This window comes from Larimichthys crocea, chromosome XI (genome assembly GCF_000972845.2).
Source record: "Larimichthys crocea isolate SSNF chromosome XI, L_crocea_2.0, whole genome shotgun sequence".
Taxonomy (NCBI): domain Eukaryota; kingdom Metazoa; phylum Chordata; class Actinopteri; family Sciaenidae; genus Larimichthys; species Larimichthys crocea.
The window spans coordinates 9,018,564-9,037,461 of record NC_040021.1 but is presented as its reverse complement, the minus strand read 5'-3'; the positions used below and the strand labels follow the sequence as shown (position 1 = coordinate 9,037,461).

At 42.8% G+C, this 18,898-nt stretch overlaps 1 protein-coding gene across 5 annotated transcripts in view; it reads right to left on the bottom strand.

Moving 5' to 3' along the window:
* Nucleotides 1-18,898, bottom strand: part of syne1a (spectrin repeat containing, nuclear envelope 1a) — a 108,605-nt gene that overhangs the window by 70,156 nt on the left and 19,551 nt on the right. For 3 of the 5 annotated variants that reach the window (XM_027284566.1, XM_027284567.1, XM_027284568.1), the window contains exons 1-30: nucleotides 15,693-15,821; nucleotides 15,366-15,574; nucleotides 15,171-15,279; nucleotides 14,906-15,070; nucleotides 14,666-14,833; nucleotides 14,056-14,220; nucleotides 13,379-13,519; nucleotides 13,124-13,284; nucleotides 12,816-12,972; nucleotides 11,851-12,078; nucleotides 11,657-11,755; nucleotides 11,345-11,532; nucleotides 10,092-10,215; nucleotides 9,802-9,968; nucleotides 9,543-9,696; nucleotides 8,748-9,403; nucleotides 8,192-8,371; nucleotides 7,834-7,987; nucleotides 7,157-7,315; nucleotides 6,409-6,591; nucleotides 6,187-6,288; nucleotides 5,737-5,940; nucleotides 4,909-5,116; nucleotides 4,118-4,230; nucleotides 3,565-3,770; nucleotides 3,305-3,466; nucleotides 2,934-3,213; nucleotides 2,503-2,675; nucleotides 1,087-1,396; nucleotides 810-974 (exon numbers count right to left, since the gene is read on the bottom strand). In XM_027284566.1, the coding sequence (XP_027140367.1) occupies nucleotides 810-974; nucleotides 1,087-1,396; nucleotides 2,503-2,675; nucleotides 2,934-3,213; nucleotides 3,305-3,466; nucleotides 3,565-3,770; nucleotides 4,118-4,230; nucleotides 4,909-5,116; nucleotides 5,737-5,940; nucleotides 6,187-6,288; nucleotides 6,409-6,591; nucleotides 7,157-7,315; nucleotides 7,834-7,987; nucleotides 8,192-8,371; nucleotides 8,748-9,403; nucleotides 9,543-9,696; nucleotides 9,802-9,968; nucleotides 10,092-10,215; nucleotides 11,345-11,532; nucleotides 11,657-11,755; nucleotides 11,851-12,078; nucleotides 12,816-12,972; nucleotides 13,124-13,284; nucleotides 13,379-13,519; nucleotides 14,056-14,220; nucleotides 14,666-14,833; nucleotides 14,906-15,070; nucleotides 15,171-15,279; nucleotides 15,366-15,574; nucleotides 15,693-15,746 (5,544 nt within the window). In that variant the 5' untranslated portion in view covers nucleotides 15,747-15,821. Of the gene's footprint in view, nucleotides 1-809; nucleotides 975-1,086; nucleotides 1,397-2,502; nucleotides 2,676-2,933; nucleotides 3,214-3,304; nucleotides 3,467-3,564; nucleotides 3,771-4,117; nucleotides 4,231-4,908; nucleotides 5,117-5,736; nucleotides 5,941-6,186; nucleotides 6,289-6,408; nucleotides 6,592-7,156; nucleotides 7,316-7,833; nucleotides 7,988-8,191; nucleotides 8,372-8,747; nucleotides 9,404-9,542; nucleotides 9,697-9,801; nucleotides 9,969-10,091; nucleotides 10,216-11,344; nucleotides 11,533-11,656; nucleotides 11,756-11,850; nucleotides 12,079-12,815; nucleotides 12,973-13,123; nucleotides 13,285-13,378; nucleotides 13,520-14,055; nucleotides 14,221-14,665; nucleotides 14,834-14,905; nucleotides 15,071-15,170; nucleotides 15,280-15,365; nucleotides 15,575-15,692; nucleotides 15,855-16,148; nucleotides 16,284-16,551; nucleotides 16,717-16,957; nucleotides 17,117-17,213; nucleotides 17,391-17,545; nucleotides 17,690-18,074; nucleotides 18,228-18,369; nucleotides 18,535-18,898 lie in introns of those variants that run through there. The other 2 variants (XM_027284569.1, XM_027284565.1) reach the window with 2 other exon arrangements.

Sequence of the window (18,898 nt, the reverse complement as noted above, 5' to 3'; positions counted from 1 at the left end):
TACCCTCTTTTACCTGTCTTAGACGGTAATAGACAAAACTACTGGCAGTAAAATGTACCAGGAGAGATGGAGATATTTAGCTCTGATATGGGAACAAACTGAGAACCAATTCCAGTTCCCTACATAGTTTGCCCTCCTTCATAGCAGGAGTCCATTAAGATTAGATTAGGTTCTGATAATTCGTCAATCAGTTACCTTAGCAACAGATAATACATATAACACCCTTGAGGCATGCCTATGATGACAGGTTTTAACTCGCCGTTTACACTTATAGTGCTTCAAAAAAAAATCATGCACTGTATTATTTATAATTCTTATTCAAAAGTAGCTTGATGGTGTGGAATACTGATGTACATAGAGGTAATATTATTTCAATACATATGGTGATGAGTTCCTTATATTTAAATAAATGAACGACAACTGTGCAAATTTCATCTTCTGATATCTATCAGTGAAGTTATTATGTGCATGAGCTTCTAAATGAACATTACGATGAGACCAAGCTGTGTTAGCATAGAGAAACATGTTGAAGGTCAGATAAAAGTAAAATAGTTTGCTTTGACAATAATGTCAATTTATAATAATAACGGCACACCTATGCACACTCTACTGCACAATAGGCTTGTCACCTGTCAGATGTGGTGCCCTATTATCTCTCGATGTATAGATGAGGATGGTCAGGTTTTTTTTTTTTCATGAATTGTCCAATTGTCAAATCTTGACAAATGTGTATACAAAGAAAACAAAAGAAGTGTCAGTCAGTATCTGCGGAGGATTTTTTTTCTATGTGTATCGCCACCCTGCCTTACCCTCACTTCTGACAGTTTCCTTTTGATGGAAGCAGAGTCTCCTGATGTATCAGACCAATGCTGGAGCTCCTCTCCAGCAGTCATGAGCCAATCAGTGAGCTCCCTCACAGCCTCCAGGTATTCTTGGTGTTCCAACACCACAGCCTGTGCTAGACGCACTCTCTCCTAAAGACACACAAACAGTCAACGATGATTAAAATAGGAATGCATTTATTCAGTTTGTAATCTCAGGGGTTTCATGTCTTTTTACTAAATATACTCAAAGATATTTTTGTACCTCCACCAAGGCTGTGAGGTCATCAAACTGCACCTGCAGCTGGGTGCGGGCACCATGGTTAAAGCTGGCATCACCGGTCTTCTTAAACAGCTCTCTGGCTTTCTCTTCCAGACTGGACAGCGCTACCTGGTGGTCTTCCAGATCAGCGAGCAGGGCTCTAAGTCTCTCTAGATGAGAGGCCTTTTCTCTGGGGCCTGGCTGGGGGGTTAGAGGGGCACAAACTTCCCGCTCAACCGCCTCCATCCAGCACCGCAACTGAGCAGCACTCTCCAGGTATCCTCCCCACTGTGACACGGTCCACTCTAAACGACTGGAGGGGAGATCAGTGTGTTAGTCTGTGACTGGACCATTTTGAACATGTGAGTTTAAAAGCATTACAAATCATCGATTGGATGTTGTAACAGCACAACACAGTTTAGTGGATGTTAAACTCTTGTCTAACAGACACATTCATTTGAATACTACTGATTTTGACTACTGCAAGCGATATCACACATAAAAATGTGTCAAAGGTAATAATATTATTTCCTTTTCTGAGTAAGACAAGGACATGTTTATACAAATGCATATGCGATCTGGTTACTTTGGTACGTAAAATCTGTACACATAATGCCCAAGACAAAAAATATACAGATACAATTTAGCCAAAATAGATAAATTGTCTGCAATAATGGCTTAGTGCCTTTATCTTCTTTTATTCTGAGGTTCAAACCCACAAGGACACAGATACACACCCACAATTTTCCTTGCCATCTGTTACCCCTGCACGTACAAATGCCGCCAATATCCACACACTCACACACCTCTAATTCACCTGCTTACTCGTCGCCTCCTGTTATCCCTTTCCCCTTAAAACCCAAACACACCCCATGTGTGACCCACTGTTTGCCATCCACCATTTAGTCTCTAATGAGATCAATTTTTTCTAGGAGGGGCCATAATTGCTCAATTAAGCACACATACACACACACAAATACACGCTGCATGCTGTCACGTGCGCACACACATAGAAAAGAACGCACTAAATCAGACACATCAATCAGAGTTACAAAATGAGGCAAAAACTTCTCATTATGTATTTAACCTAATGGTAATTAATGGCACTGAGACATCAATCTATCACAGTGAAAATAATCTGCTCCCAAGAGAGAGGATTTTTTGGCACACAGGCAAGTGGCCTCTAAAACGTTGTGTGTGTGTTTGTTAAGGGTTGTGTGTGTGTTTGTTTCAATGGTACATTAAAAAAAAAATCAAAAATCAAAAATCAGACATGGTTGAACGATATTTTAAGTTAAGTTATCCAGTTTCTGTAAACTCAATTAAACAATGAAATGATGACAGAATATAAAGTTAAAATCATTATAATATAAACCATCAGATGATAATCCAGGTGATGGACCAAGGTGAGCAGTCTACCTGTGGCAGCTCATGGCCGTCACAAGCAGTGTGGCCCACGCATCCTCCACTTCCTGTAGCTGAGAGCGGACCACTTCCTGTCCGGTGGCTCCATAGCTCCGCAGGGCCAACTCACCCTTACCCATCGCCATATTCAGCTTGACCTCACCCTCCCCCTTCAAAAGCAGGATGTCCTGTGCAAACAGAGTGGGGTCAGAGCAACCTGGATTTAGACATCAGGAGGTTGGATGAATACTTTCTCAAGCAAACAGCCCCCTCTTGTGTTCAGAACAGTAGATGATAAAAAGCTTGATTAAAGTAAAGTGATTTATAAAAAAACAATACAAATGTGCGTTTTTAAAGAGTCCAACAACACTTCATGCATTTTATTGTATATAATATTTAATGTAAATTACAGATATGTATAGTCTACAAGCCAAACATGCTCTCACCTGCACAGTTTCCAGTCTCTGTTCCAACTGCTCTTTGGTCCCCATGGTGCTGTCTACTGTACCCAGCCTCTCCTGGATCTCCTCCAGCCAGGCCCAAACCCCTTGGAGGGTCTCTCCAAAGGCCTGGCTCTCTTGGCAGCCTCGCAGTCTCTCCCTGGCTGCCTTCAGCAGGGCCTGGTGCTCCATCTGGAGCTGGCCGGTCACTCTGACCTCTCCTCCTGACCCACGGCCTGTTTCAGACAGAGACTGGGCCTCCTGGCAGAGACGCTCGATGGAGTCCCTTATATAAGACAATAATATGTTATTGTTTAGCATATTTAACAGCCCACGTAACATGTAACATATGGCCTCACACACCCACATATACAAACCTCTTTGCAAGCAGTTCCTTATGGAGGTTTTCCATCTTCTCCAGCTCTTCTGTGGTGTCTGTGGCTCCTTGCTGGCTCTCTGCCCCAAGAACAGGCTCACTCTTGAGGCTGAGATCCATCTGCTTCAGCCAGTCTTTTATACCCTCCACACAGCCATTAAAACTAGAACGGAGAGAGGAGAGGCGGAGGGGAGGTGAGGTGAGGCACATTTCCATTTAATTTAAATTCCTTTGCATAAATACCTGAGAGTGGTGACTTACTTTTTTAGTAGGTGAATACTCTCTTCCAAGTCTCGTTGGCTCTGAGTGCTGTTTTCGAGGTAGCTCCTCCACTCTCTGTGACAGGTCAGGAGATGCTCTTGGACCTGTGCTGCTCCAGCTTTAGGAAGGTGGAGCTGGAGCCTCTCGGCTTCCTCACAAACCTGGGAGAGATGCTCCTCACCCTCTGATGTCTGCTCGAGTGATATCTGTGGATGAAGGAGGAGGAACACGTTGCAAATAAAAAAAAACAAAAAAAACATCCCTGCTAATTTTGAGAAATAAAGAGCCCTCAGATCTAGACTTAAATACTATTAATGATTTTCTAGAATATGGTAAATTACATGGAAAATATGAAACACCTGTTAAATATTAACTTAAATATTTATTATGATATAATTATTACTTGTTTTAATCTGTTTAATTCATTATAAAATCATTTTGGTGTATCAGAGTTTGAGAGCATGCCAGTATCAACAAGTGAACTTACTACAATGCCAACTACAACACCTCCACCACGGGAAACACATTATAAAAGCATCATATATCACAGTACCTTTAGTCTTTGCAACTTGGTTCCAAGGATGGCAACATCTCCTGATTGATTAGCGCATTCTTTCAGCTCCAACTTCAGATCTGCCAGCCAGAGGTGGAAGTCTTGGACGAGCTCTGCTTTGAGGAACAGGAAGAACAGCTAAACTAAAAGCAAACTAGATATATGGTGACAAGTTGAGGAACAATGATGAGTGGCTAAATAAAGGCAAAGAAGATTAAAAGTAAAGAAACCCGAAGGAGGAGAGAGAGAGAGACAGAGAGAGAGAGGCAATGTGTTGAGACAGATGGGTAAGTGTGGGCGTGTCAATGCTGTGCAGCGCTGGGTTGCCTTGCCAACAAGCCCAAAATGACTCCCTCGAGAGCAGATGTGACGAGAGCGACATTACTCTCCGAGGCACAGGTGTGTGTCTGAGCAATGAGAGCGCACCGGTGTACCAGACAGTGTGTGTCAATGGAGTGTGGATTGTAGTGGGCGGACTGAGCGTGCTCTGGGGAAAAATGTAGGATAATCAACACTAAATCTGTTGCACCACCAACATGAACAAACGACATTGAATCATGTAGATGTGCACTGTTTGACTGGGTGATTATGAGATTGTAAGTGCTTTATTTCTCCTTTAAGGGACGAAGTCATATTGGCTCCCTGATTGCTGTTAATGTTACATAAATCACTTGATGTATTTGATGGAGGTAAAGAAGAAAAAAGCCCTCTAGGAAAGAATAAACAGACACTTTTCAGGCTAAATCAAACACCACAAAATCTAAATAACAATAAACATTAATATCTCTTACCGTTGAAGTGGAGCTGTAGCTCATCCTGCAGGTTGCCCCTGGTCTTGGCACAGCGCTGAGCTACAGCCTCTGTTCGCTTGGCAATCGAGGTGAGGTCAGAGGAGAGGCATGACAGCTCCTGCGAGGGATGAGACCTGCACAGGGCACTCAGGGCATCTCTAGCCGAGTCCATGTCTGCCCTCTGCTGCTGCACAATGCTCTGCAGGTCCTTTAAATGGAAAAGCAGAGAGAAATAAGGAGACATGATTTATGCATATTCATAAGTAAGGCTACAGGGTGGTGGAAAGAGCAGCGACAGCCACATGTACTGCATCCTCAGCTCAGTGGATGGAGGTTGTGTAGCCTGACCTCATAAGTAGTCATAAGTGAGGGCTGAGTTGTCTTCAGGGATCAATGCAGTATCAGGTAAAAAGGTCTTTAAAGAGAAGCCTCTCGGTACGTGTATTTGCTAAGTGCTATACCCGAAGTCAGTGTACATAAGTGGCTCTACTTATGCTATGCTCAGCATAATAATTACTCTATTTTATTCCTTATCTAATTCTATCATATGTATTTGAATTGATTATTCCTATTCGATTCGTGTTTTTAAATGTGGTCCAATAAATATCTTCACCTTATGTAAAGCACTGTGTTTAAAATATACCATACAAATACTCACCTAATATATCGTTATGTGGCACAATAGCTAGTATGAAGCAATAGAAATACTTAGAGGACAACTGTGTGGTTACTTTTTTTGTGGATTATTTTTCTACATTCTGTGTTATAGGTTTAATTCTTCAATGATTGTCTTCTTGCCTCAGATCATAGGAAATGACAGTGTCATACCTTAACTGTACCAATGTCTTCAGGAGAAGTAGCTTCAGTAAGGTCAGATAATGAACCCTCGACTGCCTTCAGCCGCTCGGCCATCTGGGACATGAGGTCCTCCAGTCGCTGCTTCTGGAAACTGAAGTAGGTCAGAGTGTGTTTGGCTTGGTTGTACACCTCCTGTGCATGGGACATTTTCTTCCTCAGGTCTGACTCCAGGACCTAGAACCCAAAACAAATATTACAAAAATTAATTAAAGATTTGTACTACATCGAATATTACAATCATGAAACCATAGTACTATCAATTTCACCTAAAACAACAGCCTAAAACAACCTCTCTGGGTGCATTATATCAGATCCTTGGTGTAACATTATACCTGGCCTAAGGAAAAATTAAGAAAATATTCTTTTGCTATAATAATATCATCAGTATCCTCCCATATTTCTCTTCTGCATCATTCTCACCTGCATTTGCAGCGGGGTTTCCTGCAGTCTGGCTCGTTCCTGTAGCTCTGTCACTCTCTCCTGCAGGGCATCCAACCTCTGCTCTCTTTTCTCCACCTCAGCCTGTAGATCAGAGATCCAGACATGTCAATTAAATCACACCCACTATGAACTGAACGTTGCATCACCACCACCACCGTCATTCATACGATCGCTCATGCAGACTGTCCACTGTACTCTGACCTGAAAGGTTGCAAGAAGCGCCTCTGTCTGCTCTTTATCACTGAGATTGGTGACACTGTCGGTGAGATCAGCGATGGAGTTGGCGGTCCATTGGTTAACATCCTGCTCCATGGACTTAAGGTCATCCCACAGGGCTACACAGTAGCCCAGTCTCTCTGTGTTGGTTTGTATTCTTTCCGAGACCTGAAGGAAACAGCAGCAATATATCTGAGCACAGAACAGAATACATCGCAATCAACAGGAGAGGATATTTCTCCCCATCTTTGTGTTTAGTTTTCTCCCTCTATAACAAGGGACATTGTGATTTACTGAGGAGATGGAAGGAAAATGAGACTTAATTGGTTTGACAGATGTGTGGATGATAAGTGAGAGAGAGAGAGAGAGAGACAGAAAGGCAGATAACATGTCTAGACTTGTTTATATTTCTGTCTCATTTGTGACAGCTGAGCAGCCAACTAAATCCCACAAGAGGAGAAAATGGAAAAAAATGGAAAAACAGACAGAAGTAAATATCATTAAAAGAAGAAGAACAGAGCAGAGCTGTACGGTGGATACCATAATTGATTTTTGACAGTAAACAACACCACAAATAGTCATTATCATATTTTAGCTCCAGTGCAGGGTAAAATTGGAATTTCATGAAGAACCATGTCAGGATCAGGACGATTCATTAATGTCACGAAAGGAAAATATTATGTCACCATGTATAAAGAGGTAGCTTTAGGATTTATTATCGAGTACCACTCACCTCCAGCCACTGGTCTCTTAACGTCTCCATGTCTTTCTGGATGGAGGTCGCATTAGAGTTGGGAACCTTCTCCAGCTCTCTCTGCAGGTCCTCGACTGTGCTGATGAGCTGGTCCATGTCTTCCTGTTTGTCTCTCAGCTCGGACTGGACCGTCTCATGCTGGACGGACAGAGAAAAGTGCAAAAGGAGTGACAACAGATCACCACTAGAGGGAGAGCTACTATACAAACTGATGATTTTAATGCAATTTCTGATTGTTTAAAATATTTAAATATAAAAAAATCATGCACATTACAGTCTGATTTGCACAAATCAGTAATCACAGAATTACATAGTGCAGTGATTTTAAGAAAGAAAAACAAACTGTCACTGCCCAGTGAAAGCTTTAAATCCTCAACTTTGGTGATTTAAAATTTCCTTAATGGATTGGGAAAATTATTCTGGTTCTTAAAATAAATAAAATAAAATAAATCCAAGTAATCAGATCATCAAGTTATATACAAGTTATCTAAACACAATAATTTGGATGATGATTGTCCTGTCCTGATAATATAGTTTGGTGGACCATGACATGTATTTTATGTATGAATCATTGCTACAAATATTATTTATCATATCCCTGATTTAAAAAGAAAAAGCAGAAAAGTCAACAATTATTAAAACAAAAAGGTACTGACTCGTGTGAAAGTCCTTTTGGCCTCCTGAGCGTTATGGTTGTGGTCAGGCAGATTGTGAGCAACAGCCTGAGCATTCTCCACAACAGTGGTGAGGGTCGACTTCAGTTGTTGGAATTGGCGGAGAAGATCTACCACAACTCCACTTTGTTCCTGACTACATGAGGAAAGAGAGGAAAAAGGTAAAGGCTGCTACTTGGTATGCCACTTGGCAGTGGATTAACGATAAAAAAACAGATTCTGTTTAACTGTTTTCATATAATTATTATATCTACACAGTCGGCCCAAAAACAAACGGAGCAAAGGAATTTAAATTAGATCAATAAGTCAAAATCTCTCTCTGTCATCTCCCCCTCCTTACCCATTGGTGATCAGAGTCTTGACGTTTTCCCAGGCTGTCTTCACCAGTGCTACCTCCCTGAGAGCCTCCCCAGCCAGCTCACTGTCTCTGTGGGCCAGCTGGCTTCCCTTCTCCTCTAACCACTGTTGGGAATGCTGCAGGGACTGTAGCTCATCCTCCAGCTGGACGAAGAAACGCAGCCTGGGAGAGATAGATCCAAAAGAAAACAATGAGGATTACTTGTCTGATTCCAACATAATATATCTCATTTTCAGGAGATCAAATTTAAATGGATTTGTCCATTTTATCCATATGGTTTGGCTTCATGTACTGTTTGTCTTTGAGGAGTTTTGTATAAAATAGGCGTCTGAATCAAAAGCTCACAGGTGCATTTGAAAGCGAGTATATTCAAATATATATTTTAAGAGAAACAAATGTTTTCACAGAGGTGTCTTGTCATGTTGTATGTCAAATTGATTCAGTAAAAGCTGGTTTTTAATTCAAATGATGGAAATGTGGTGCTATTTAAGATGAGTCAAATGAAAGGTCCCCTCTTTCTTGGTTACCATGTACATACCTGTTTTGGAAGGCCTGTACAGAGCTCTCTCTGGCCCCCTCTTGCCTTGCTTCATCCTCCAGTTTTTTCAAATTCTTCATCACCTCCTCCCTCCTCTCCCTGAAGGAGCTCCACAATGCCGCCAAAGCATCTGCTTCACTCTGCCTCCATCCCACCCCTCTCTGAACCTCCTCCAAAGCCATTGTGAGGGCCACTGCCTGTCCCCTGCAAGATGTTCTTCCCTGAGGATGGCTCACATCTTTGGAGCCTCGCCACTCAGCTCCACACAGGTGAAGGTGTGCTTTGCTTAGTTGCCCATCTAACCCAACTGCTTCAGCCTCAAGCCTGGCCACGTCTTTAGCCACTTCCCCTATCCCACGATGCAGCTCCTCAGCTTTGGAGCGGTCCCAGCTCCCCCTGCCTTCCACTGCCTCATGAAGACAGCGCACGGCCTTAGCTGCTGCTCCATGCTTCTCAAGAAAAGTCTTTAACTCAGTCAGGCACTCTTTACGGAGGAGCAGGAGACGCTGGGATTCACTGAGGGGCTGTAGGCAGTCCTCCCTCCAGCCCAGGAGCTGCTGCTGGGCCTCTGGGGTGGAACAGAGAAGCAGGGAGGACTCTCTTTGCTGGAGATTCTCTCTCAGCGATGCATGTGCCTGTAGTTGCACCTCATGCTCCTGCAACAAGATTAGACTCGATTAGACAAATTTGTATAAGCTCACACAGCAATCGATATAAACTTGCTTACTGTAATTGCTCTAATAAACAGAGCCTATAAAAGACATCATTGCTGACAGCAAATTATTGATCTCGCACCTTCAGCTTGGTAATTGCAACCTCAAGATCAGCAATATCAACCTGGGAAGAACTTCTCAAGCCAGACAGGAAGTTTTCACTCGTCTGAGTCAGAGTCAGCAGTGCCTGATCAAACTGCTCCAACTGCTCCAACTGAGGCTTCAGCAGTTCAAGCCTAAAGGAGACAGCATGGACCAAAACGATGAGATTTAAACAAAACAAACAACTTGACTTGGAAAAAGGCTGCTAACAACTTAATAATAATGAATAATTTAGTTGCCTGTGTGATATGCTGTTCTTTATCGAGGTGCATCTCTCCTGTATTTGTTTGAGATCATCAGTAAGCTCGTGGATACGAGCTTCGGGTGCTGTGGGGTACAGACACAGCCCGAGATTCACGAGACCATTAAGGAGTGCCTCATAGGACGGAGTCTCCCTCTGCATTTCCTGTAAAAGGCGAATAAATATTAAATATTAAATTGTCAGAAAACTAAACTGCAAAGGATGGATAAACACTCAACATGAAGCCAGAAGTCTAAATGCAAACAGATGCTTAGTGGCATGACATACCTCTACATTTAATAGTTCATTCCTAAGCTTTACTTTGTCTGCAGAGAGCAGGTCAGTGTCTGGACGGCAAACAGACTCACACCTGTCCAGCCAGCTTTTCATGGACGAACTCTCCTTTTCAAATCTGTAAAGACAGAGGTGACACCAGGCAAAAAGGTCAATCAAACGAAATGAAGTCCTGTTCTGAAAATGTATAAATTATTTACCAACAATCAATTGATAGCAGCAGCCTGTGATCTTCAATTACATACACTCAATGACACACAAAGTGACATACTGTATTTTTTTTTTTATCTGACCAAGCCTCAGTATCAATGACAGGGTCATAATGGGGCAACCATATCTCGGCAGTAAGTAATCTCTTATACATACACCTGCAGGGGGGGGACATGAGCTTGACTACAGAGGAACACACAGACACATAAACACACATTACTAAATTGAAGTTAAGCAGTAGAAATATAATTGAGTTACTAGCTGGTTAATACTAAAAAACAAGCAACAAAGCTCCAGCACTTCAAACAGCTAGTTTTTTTTCTCCTGAATAAGAAATAATTGCTCCAGGGGAAGTCTATTGTGTGATAAGCATGCGATAATAAAAGCATGTTATTAGAATAGAAAGGGGATGGCAGGCGGGAGGGACAGACAGATTGCGTCAAAGACAAGATCGCGGTCCTCTACATCATGCTGAGATAAGGGAATGATTCGAGGAATAAAAAAGGAAATTGGCACAGAGGATTTAGCATAAAGAGCATATGCACAATAAAAGGGAAAATAGCTATGTTTATACAATCAGAATAAGATACGGGTGTGAGCAGGGGCTAGAGCTGACAGTCAGCAAAAAAAAAGAGAGAGTACATTACAGTAAATTAATTCCTCCTAACCAAAACACACCTCTTCTAGGTGCTAGAGGTACAGAGCAATCCTGTCAGCCCAGCAAGGCATCAAATCTTAGGTATGCTCCTGTGGACTTGAATGGGATTTTCACACAATAACAGAGGCAGAAACACTTCTGGGACTATATTGTGTCTACAGTCTCTCTGTCGACATGTTATTGGCTCATGCTTGGGTATTCAATATGGTAAAATATTCAGCAGACTGCTGAGTAAGGCTGTAGATGAGGTTAACACTGATGCTGATGTTCTTCTTCTTATCAATTTACAGGTGTAGTGTTGTTTTTTCACTGTAGCACTCTAGTTTCTTTGCAGATACAGTACTTTCCTGTGTGAAAACACACAGACATTACTGTTTACCTTTGCCACAGTGCTAGAAGAGTCTCTAATGTAGACTGCTTTTCTGCAGCTTTCCCCATGAACTCTCCCTGTTGCTTCTTCAGGTTCGCCACCTCTTCCTCCAGCTGGCTGCCCTCTCCAAGCCTCTTCATGGCCGAACACAAAGCCATCAGCCTTGGGTTGAGCTGCTCAACAGCCTGGCAGACCTCCTGGAGGACACAGAAATGTTGTTGTGGATATTAAACCACAATGGCTACAAAATAAACTCTTGAACATGAATCCAATATAGTTATAGTAACACAACATTAAGGCATTCTTTGTATTTTTTCTTACCATGTGTTCCTGAAGGCCTTTGTAGGTCTCAGATGATGATGTACAGTATGTGATTGGACAGTCCAGCTTCTCTTCAAGGTCACTCATCGTTTTCTTGACCTGATAATGACAACAAAAAAAAGTACAGACTTGCACTTGCAAAGTCTTGATTCAAATGTCTGTACCAAACTATTCCATCATGTGGTGCTGTATACCTGTTCAAGGTTATCGTTGTATCTCTGCCTGTATGTGGCGTTCTGGTTGAGCTGTCCTCCCAGTTGCTCCACTCTCCCCTTCAACTCTTCCCAGCAGCGCCTCATCTGTGTCAGTCGTGCCCGGATATGTCCAGCCTCTCCGGGGGTCACAAACCTTGAAAGGGCCTCACAGTCTGCCTCCATGTGGGCCAGAGCTGCCCTTCTCTCCTCTAAACCTTCCCCCACAGCCTGTAGCGATGTAACAGCAGAGGAATAAAGCATGGGAGAACAAAACACATTGCTATTCTTAATTGACCTGATACATGATACAAACAATGTTATGTTTTATCTTTTATCTGCCATAAATGTTGTCTCATCAGGTTCATAGAGGTCTAAAAAAATCAAGCTCAAATGTTGGGTAGGAAAAAAAACTGACTCTGCTGTTTCTGCAGACAAGTGTGTTCAAACTGACAACTTATCAAAAGGCTGCCGCAGGATTTCTCCGGTCCCGTTATGCCAAATTTTTCCTGACATTTTTTTTTTTCTCCAAACCTCAGTGGGATTGACAAAGCTGAAGTCTGGCAAGCCAAGATTATATTTCCTTCAATATGATCAATTTATTTTCTATACCCCAGTCTTCTGCCACAGCTCCGACCCAATTTCCCCTTGGGGTTAGATTAAAATGTCATCTTATTTCATCTTAATCTTAATAACCCTCAGGCCATACTGACACTGTACATTACAGATTCAATGCCAGACAGCAATTTTGACTCGTTTCACTTGGAGCTACTAAGAAATGTGTGGATGATGCATATTTATTTGTGAATATCAGAGGATTATTGATGGAGTTGTGCAAAAGTCATAGCTATACAGTGTGCAGTCATGTTTAAGGTTGGGAGCTGCCTGTCCTTTGAAGGACTAACCTGAACATGTGGGATGAAAAAGGTAAAGAATGAAATTTTAAGAATGAATGAGATAAAACATACCTCCACTGTGCTAATGTGTTTGTCCAGAGGATCTAAGGAGGAGGTGGAGTTGACAGCCTCCAGCTCCTTCTCTTTCTCATTGATCCACAGAGAGAAGGCCTCTGATTCACTGCTGAAACGCTCCCACCACATACACATCATCTCCAACTGGACGACACTGGAAAACACAAAATCAGGCATATCTATGTTTACCGTAGCTACAAACAAGCACGCAACAGCGCCTCGAACAGCAGACAGACACTACATGTCAGTAAAATATATAATTATGCTCATTAGGCTTATCAAGGGAGGCTTAGGATAGGACATACTTCTTGTTGAGGTGGTCGTGAAGTTGTGTGACTGCTTCTCTGGTGGACTGGGCCTGCTGCAGCAGAAGAGTGTGATTCTTTGGACCAAGCTGAATATCTGCTGCTTTCTCCAAGAGGAGCTCTGCTCGCACAGAACACTCCTCAACCTTCGTGAGAAGCTCCTACAGGCAAGAACGGAGCCAATATATTTCATAAGCAAGGACAGAGCATACACTATATGCACGTACACACACACACATGTCTGTACATACAGACCTTGTTATGCTCCAGTTCAGTTTTCAGGCTGTCCAGGCTGTTGAAAATAAGTTCTTTGTGCAGCTCATTGTTGGCGTTACTGATAAACCTCCACACTGTTTCTCTTTCGGTTTCGAAATTCTGCCAGGAGCTCAGAGTTGCCTTGAGATGATGAAGAAACATAAGTGGGTTGAGTTTCATGCAGAAAATACTGCACTGCGTGAAAAATGCCTCCTGAAATGTCAATTTACCCAGCTGAGAAAAAGTGAGTCACGCAGCCTGGGACAACACAATGCACCTTCTACTGTATCTGTGCATCTTCTACCATCAATATCTCTCTCTATGTAATTATTCAACACTGGTCCATCTCAAGTGAAACCTTTCCTTTGATTCATCAGGGATTTATGATCAGGCCTTTTATGGTGTTTTTCCACATGAAAATGAACTTGTGCACCCCAGGCATCTCAAACATGTTCATGCAGAAACATGTTGATTTTCTGATCAATTTGAGCACCATGATAGAAGTGTATAAACAAATCCCAGGACAACAGACACAAACAACATTAACATACGACATAAGAATCAATATCTGGTTAGGGTTTAACATGGACCGATCAATGATCACCAAAGGGGCTTGTGTGGACACCCACACATGCAAACCACAAACAACATGTGAGAGAAATTCAGGCTCAGGCTACCTGCAGGTTGTGTTCCTTTGCCCCTGATTTACGGTCGACCTCTCTGAAAGCTCCCTCCAGCTCCCGAAGAGACTGACTGAGGCCCTCCCCTTTCTGCACCTGGCGGCAGTGAGATACCAGAAGCTCAGCATCTCTCCTGTTAGCATGCAGGCGCTTTAGATTTTGCTATAACAAACACAAGAAAACAGCAAGTCAGATGACAAATTAAATTTACAGCTACATGCTGTATATCCTAATTCAACACTGTGATGAAGAACATTGTTTTTCTGCCCTGTCTGATTGAAAGTTTTAAGCCTCTTTCACGTCTGATCCAGAAGTTTCCTTTGTAATCACACCTGGAGTACACCTGAGCATCACTGCAGCAAGGTAGGGAGTTAAGCCACTGGAGCACTGGAGGTAACTGACTGAGAAGGCTAAGTATTTAAAAACAGACATTTACGAGACTAGAAATTGTTTAATTTGAACCCACTAAAATGTCCTGTGCTCAATGATGTGTGTTAATCAACTAATTTCAGTGACATCTGATGTATCCCTTGTGTGGATGCTTGTGTTAATCAAATATCTGCTCACAGTTCACATCACCACTCTCCTGCTTCTTCACTATACACACCTGGTGAATGAGGTGAAGTTGCTTGGCCTCCTCCAGGCCCTCAGCTTCCAGGATTCTGCTGGTCTGCTCCTCAACCTCCCTTCGTGCTCTCAGAACCTCCTCCAGTGCACCACGCACCTCCTCCCCCAGTTCCTCGTACTGGAACATAGCAGAGCCCTCCTCTCCCCACTGAGAATAACAGAGACAGACAATCAGACTGTTGTTGAGAAAACTTTTTTTTTGGGGGGTATCTTTGAATACCTGACAGAGTGAAGAAAAGAGTGCCCGCAGGTCTGTTGAGAGTTTGCCCAGGGCTGTCCTCTGTCTCTGGACCTCCAGTTCAGAGCTGACATCAGACAACCCAGTGAGACGGCTCTTAAGCCACAGCAGGTTTTCCTCTCGGGCATCTATTGCTTCCTGCAGTGTCTTGAAATGGTGTAAACAAAAGAAGGAATGCAGGTTTACTGTGGTTTGAATCATAATCTAATCTCTGCTGCTACAGCAGCAAATAAATGTGCCAACTCACCTGAACAGCAGCATCGACTTGCTCCTGATGACTGGAATTTCTCGCTGTCTCTCTCAAGAGCCTCACCTGCCTCCTCTGAGATGAGAGCCAATCAGAAAGCTCACAGAACCTAGCAAAAAGAAACAACTGCTTTGAACCGGTTTGAGTGATTTAAAAGTCAGACTTTAAGATGTCGTAGATGTCGTTGGACTTTACCTCTCATTCCACTCCTTCCATTTATCAGGGTGCTGCTCCAGCTTGAGGTGGGTGCTCTTGATTTGCTCCGTAACCTCTTCTACAACCCTTCTGGTGCTGTCTAGCATTCGATAAGCCGGGTCGTTGTCAGGCAATTTATGACACAGATCCTCCATGTTTCTAATCCTCTTCTCACACAAAGTCAGAGGTTTGCGCTCCCTGAAAAACGTCTGGAGATAAGAGAAAGAAATGTTGAACTGATGAAGATGACGTTAAGTGATTTTATCTTTATTTTACTGCCACTCTTGGTTTAGTCCGCTTCAAGTTTCTACCAAATCCGAGGCTCACTCTGTGCTCTTTGATCACACGCTCGCTGGTGCAGGTGCCAGACAGGGCTTGCATTTCTCTGCCCAACTCCGCCCTGCAGTCTTGTATGATTACAGCCACTCGACTTCTCTCCACCTCCACTTTTAGACGGAGTAGGTGAGATGGCACCTCGCCCTGGATATCCTGTGGAAAAAATAGAGAACAGTAGATGAGATATGCTGTATAATAAACATGTTTTTCAGTCTCATATCGTTACATCTCTGAAACTGTCAGAGACCAATTAATCTCTAGGGTGGCTGCACGTCAACACTCAGAGGGTCGCAGTTAAATTGAACTAGTACAGGTTAATTGGAAACACATTGGTGGGAAGTCTATCAAAGCCGAAGGTCTGTCTGGTTAAGCTAATGAAGTATCGGCTATGCGCCTCGAGAGATGTACAGTAATTAGTGAGAGTGTTAAAGCATGTTGACCCCTGACCTTCCAGTGTTTGTGCAGCCTGCGGACAGTTTCTTGCAGTCCCTGTTGCTCCTCCTCTGGGAGGATGTCAGTCAGCTCATCACACGCTTTTAAGAACACGCTCAGGATCCGCTGATCCAGTTGAGCAAAAAAATCCTGTGCAGATAAAAAAATACGATTTAAATCAGCATTTTAGATTAAAATGTTGAGATGGACAAACATACAAAGTGGAAACTGAACAGAAATAATGTAGTAAGATGAGCACTACTTATATACTTTCAACTTTCCCCATATAAATGAGTCACAGGCAGACTGTGTTATACACTGTAGCTGTTTGTCTGAACATTACTGCAGCAATTAAGAGTCCACGGAAATTATCGGTGCTCTTCATGAACAAGACGGAGGGCTACATTTATTATCTTACGCTGTGTTTCTTCAGTAATTCCTCAGCGTCTCCAGTCTCTCTCAAGCAACCCTGAGCTTTCTTCAGCACTCTCTCCAGCTCCAGCCTTGATTCCTCAAACCTCCTCCTCAGGCAGTTGTTGGCCTCTTCCTGCCTCCTCCATTCCCCAACCTCCTTCAGCAAAGCCTAAGAGGATGGACAGTAGATGGCGTTGATTGTAATTAGTCTCTTCAGGAATATAGTGTAATTACATTATTTGTCCTACACCAAGCACATGAATACACATGAGTAAGTCTAATCTGCACTGCTGCCTCCTGGGTGTTTTGGTGCTATTGTAATCTCATTAATATAATCAGCATTGTGGGTAATTCAATGCCTTTGTGGCATTTCTGGTATGTGTATGCATAGATGTCTGTTTAACACGAACCTGTGCTGAGACCTGTATTTCAGCAACTCTCTTTTGCAGCACGGACAGGTCGAAGTTTCGGAGCACCTTACTGTTGGAGAGCGCCCTCTGCAGGGTGTGATGATTCCTCTCGATCACTGACAGACAGCGTTTACAGCTTTGCTGCTGGTTCAACAAATCCTTAGGGAAATTGTGGAAACAAATAGGAAAGCGTGTTGATATATCCATGATGCAACGCAGAAACTACTAAAATAAGACCCTTGTCATCGTATCTTACCTGCCATTTTTGTTTTTGTTGGCTCTGCGTCTGTGTGTCTGCCTCTCCAGCAGCAGAAGTGATACGACTGGCCCGCTCCAGGGCTTGGTAAAAAGCAGTCATGTGTTTCTCCATCTCTTCCAACAGTGGCAGAAAGGCATGACACTCCCTCACAAGGGAGGGACAACGCTCTCTAACCTGGAGACAATTAACACAGGCCATTAGACAATGACACACAAAGCGACAATGTGTGATAAGAATATTAAAAAAGACATTAGGTGTGTTGCTCTCGAAGCCAGACTGGAGACAGTTTTCATGCCACTTCTCATGTTTGAGACTTAAATGACACCTACCTTACTCAGCTGACTTTTGGCTGTTGCCATAGTTGCCATGACCCTGGCAGCCTCATCCGGTGGCGCATCCTTGGCAAGGAGCTGAGCACTGCGGGCAGCCAACTTGTACTGTGTCTCCATGGCAACAACCTTTTGCTTGGTATTCTGAGATGAGATGTGGAGGGTCATTTTGGTATTCTTACACTGAATACACTTTCATAAAAAAAAATGCCTTTGGGAATCAACTCAACATAGTTGTCTGTAGGTCTGACTTCAAAACAGCAGGGATATGAAATGTTTAGTAAACTTTATCAAAAGTTTAAGAGTGTAAGTTCAATAAGAAGGACATTATTTTCTCTGGTGTGTTTTTGTCTGGGGAGTTGGCCATTTTCTAATCACGTCTGTCAAAACGTGCTGTGATGCACTTTGGAAATGAGCCACAGGAAGCTCATTATACAGTCCAAATGTAAATGAATCAGTGATCTAATTGGGGACTTGTGCGTCATTACCTACTGATCTGAGAAACAGAGACCTGCTGAGCATTTCTCACCTCCACGTCCTGCAGAAAGGCTCTAACACTGAGGAAAGACACCTGGACAGGAGCGTTGAGCTTGTCATCTGCTGTGTCCAGCAGCTCTTTAAGGGCCGACACAGCTTTTAGATGATCTTTTCTCCACTTCTCCAGCTCATCAGCACGGGCATACTGCAGCAACAGAAAGAAAATACAAACTTTAGGAATTATTTTATTGAGAGATGTGCATTCCTCTGTCTTAAATAAGTAAATGAGCTGCCTTTCTTTCAAATTCAGTATTTTTTAGCTGTGTTTTAAGGTTTTTGTTTATTACTTGTTTGACTTTGAGGAAGAGGTCTCTCCATCGTCCATTCAAAAGGAGCAGCTGCTGCTTGAGATCAAGCGACACTGTCTCGTCACATGTCTCGATGAGAAAATTCCCTGCGTCGTTCATGGCTGCATGCTGATCCATCCAGTGGCTGAGATTCCTGAAAAACTCCTGAAAGAGACGCAGACTCATTAAAAAAAGACAGAGCAAAACAGAGACACAAAGAAATTAATAGAAACAAAGAACAACACAAGAAGTGTCAGAAACAAAGACAGCCGCTCTAAAAAGAAACAAAGAGAGGTATTCAAAGAAAGAAACAAAGAGGACAATAAAAAAAACTGGGGTAATTAGCTGTCTAATCCTTGGTGGGGATGTGAATCTGTGGTAACCATGGCAATGCGACAACTGGAATATCCTCAGTGGCTTGTTGTACGTCAAGGAGATCATTTGATACTTGAGTGGAGACTGCTAATAGGATTCCACTTAGAGGACCATAATGCTTAAAATTGGGCTGACGTCGATTTGATTGCTATTA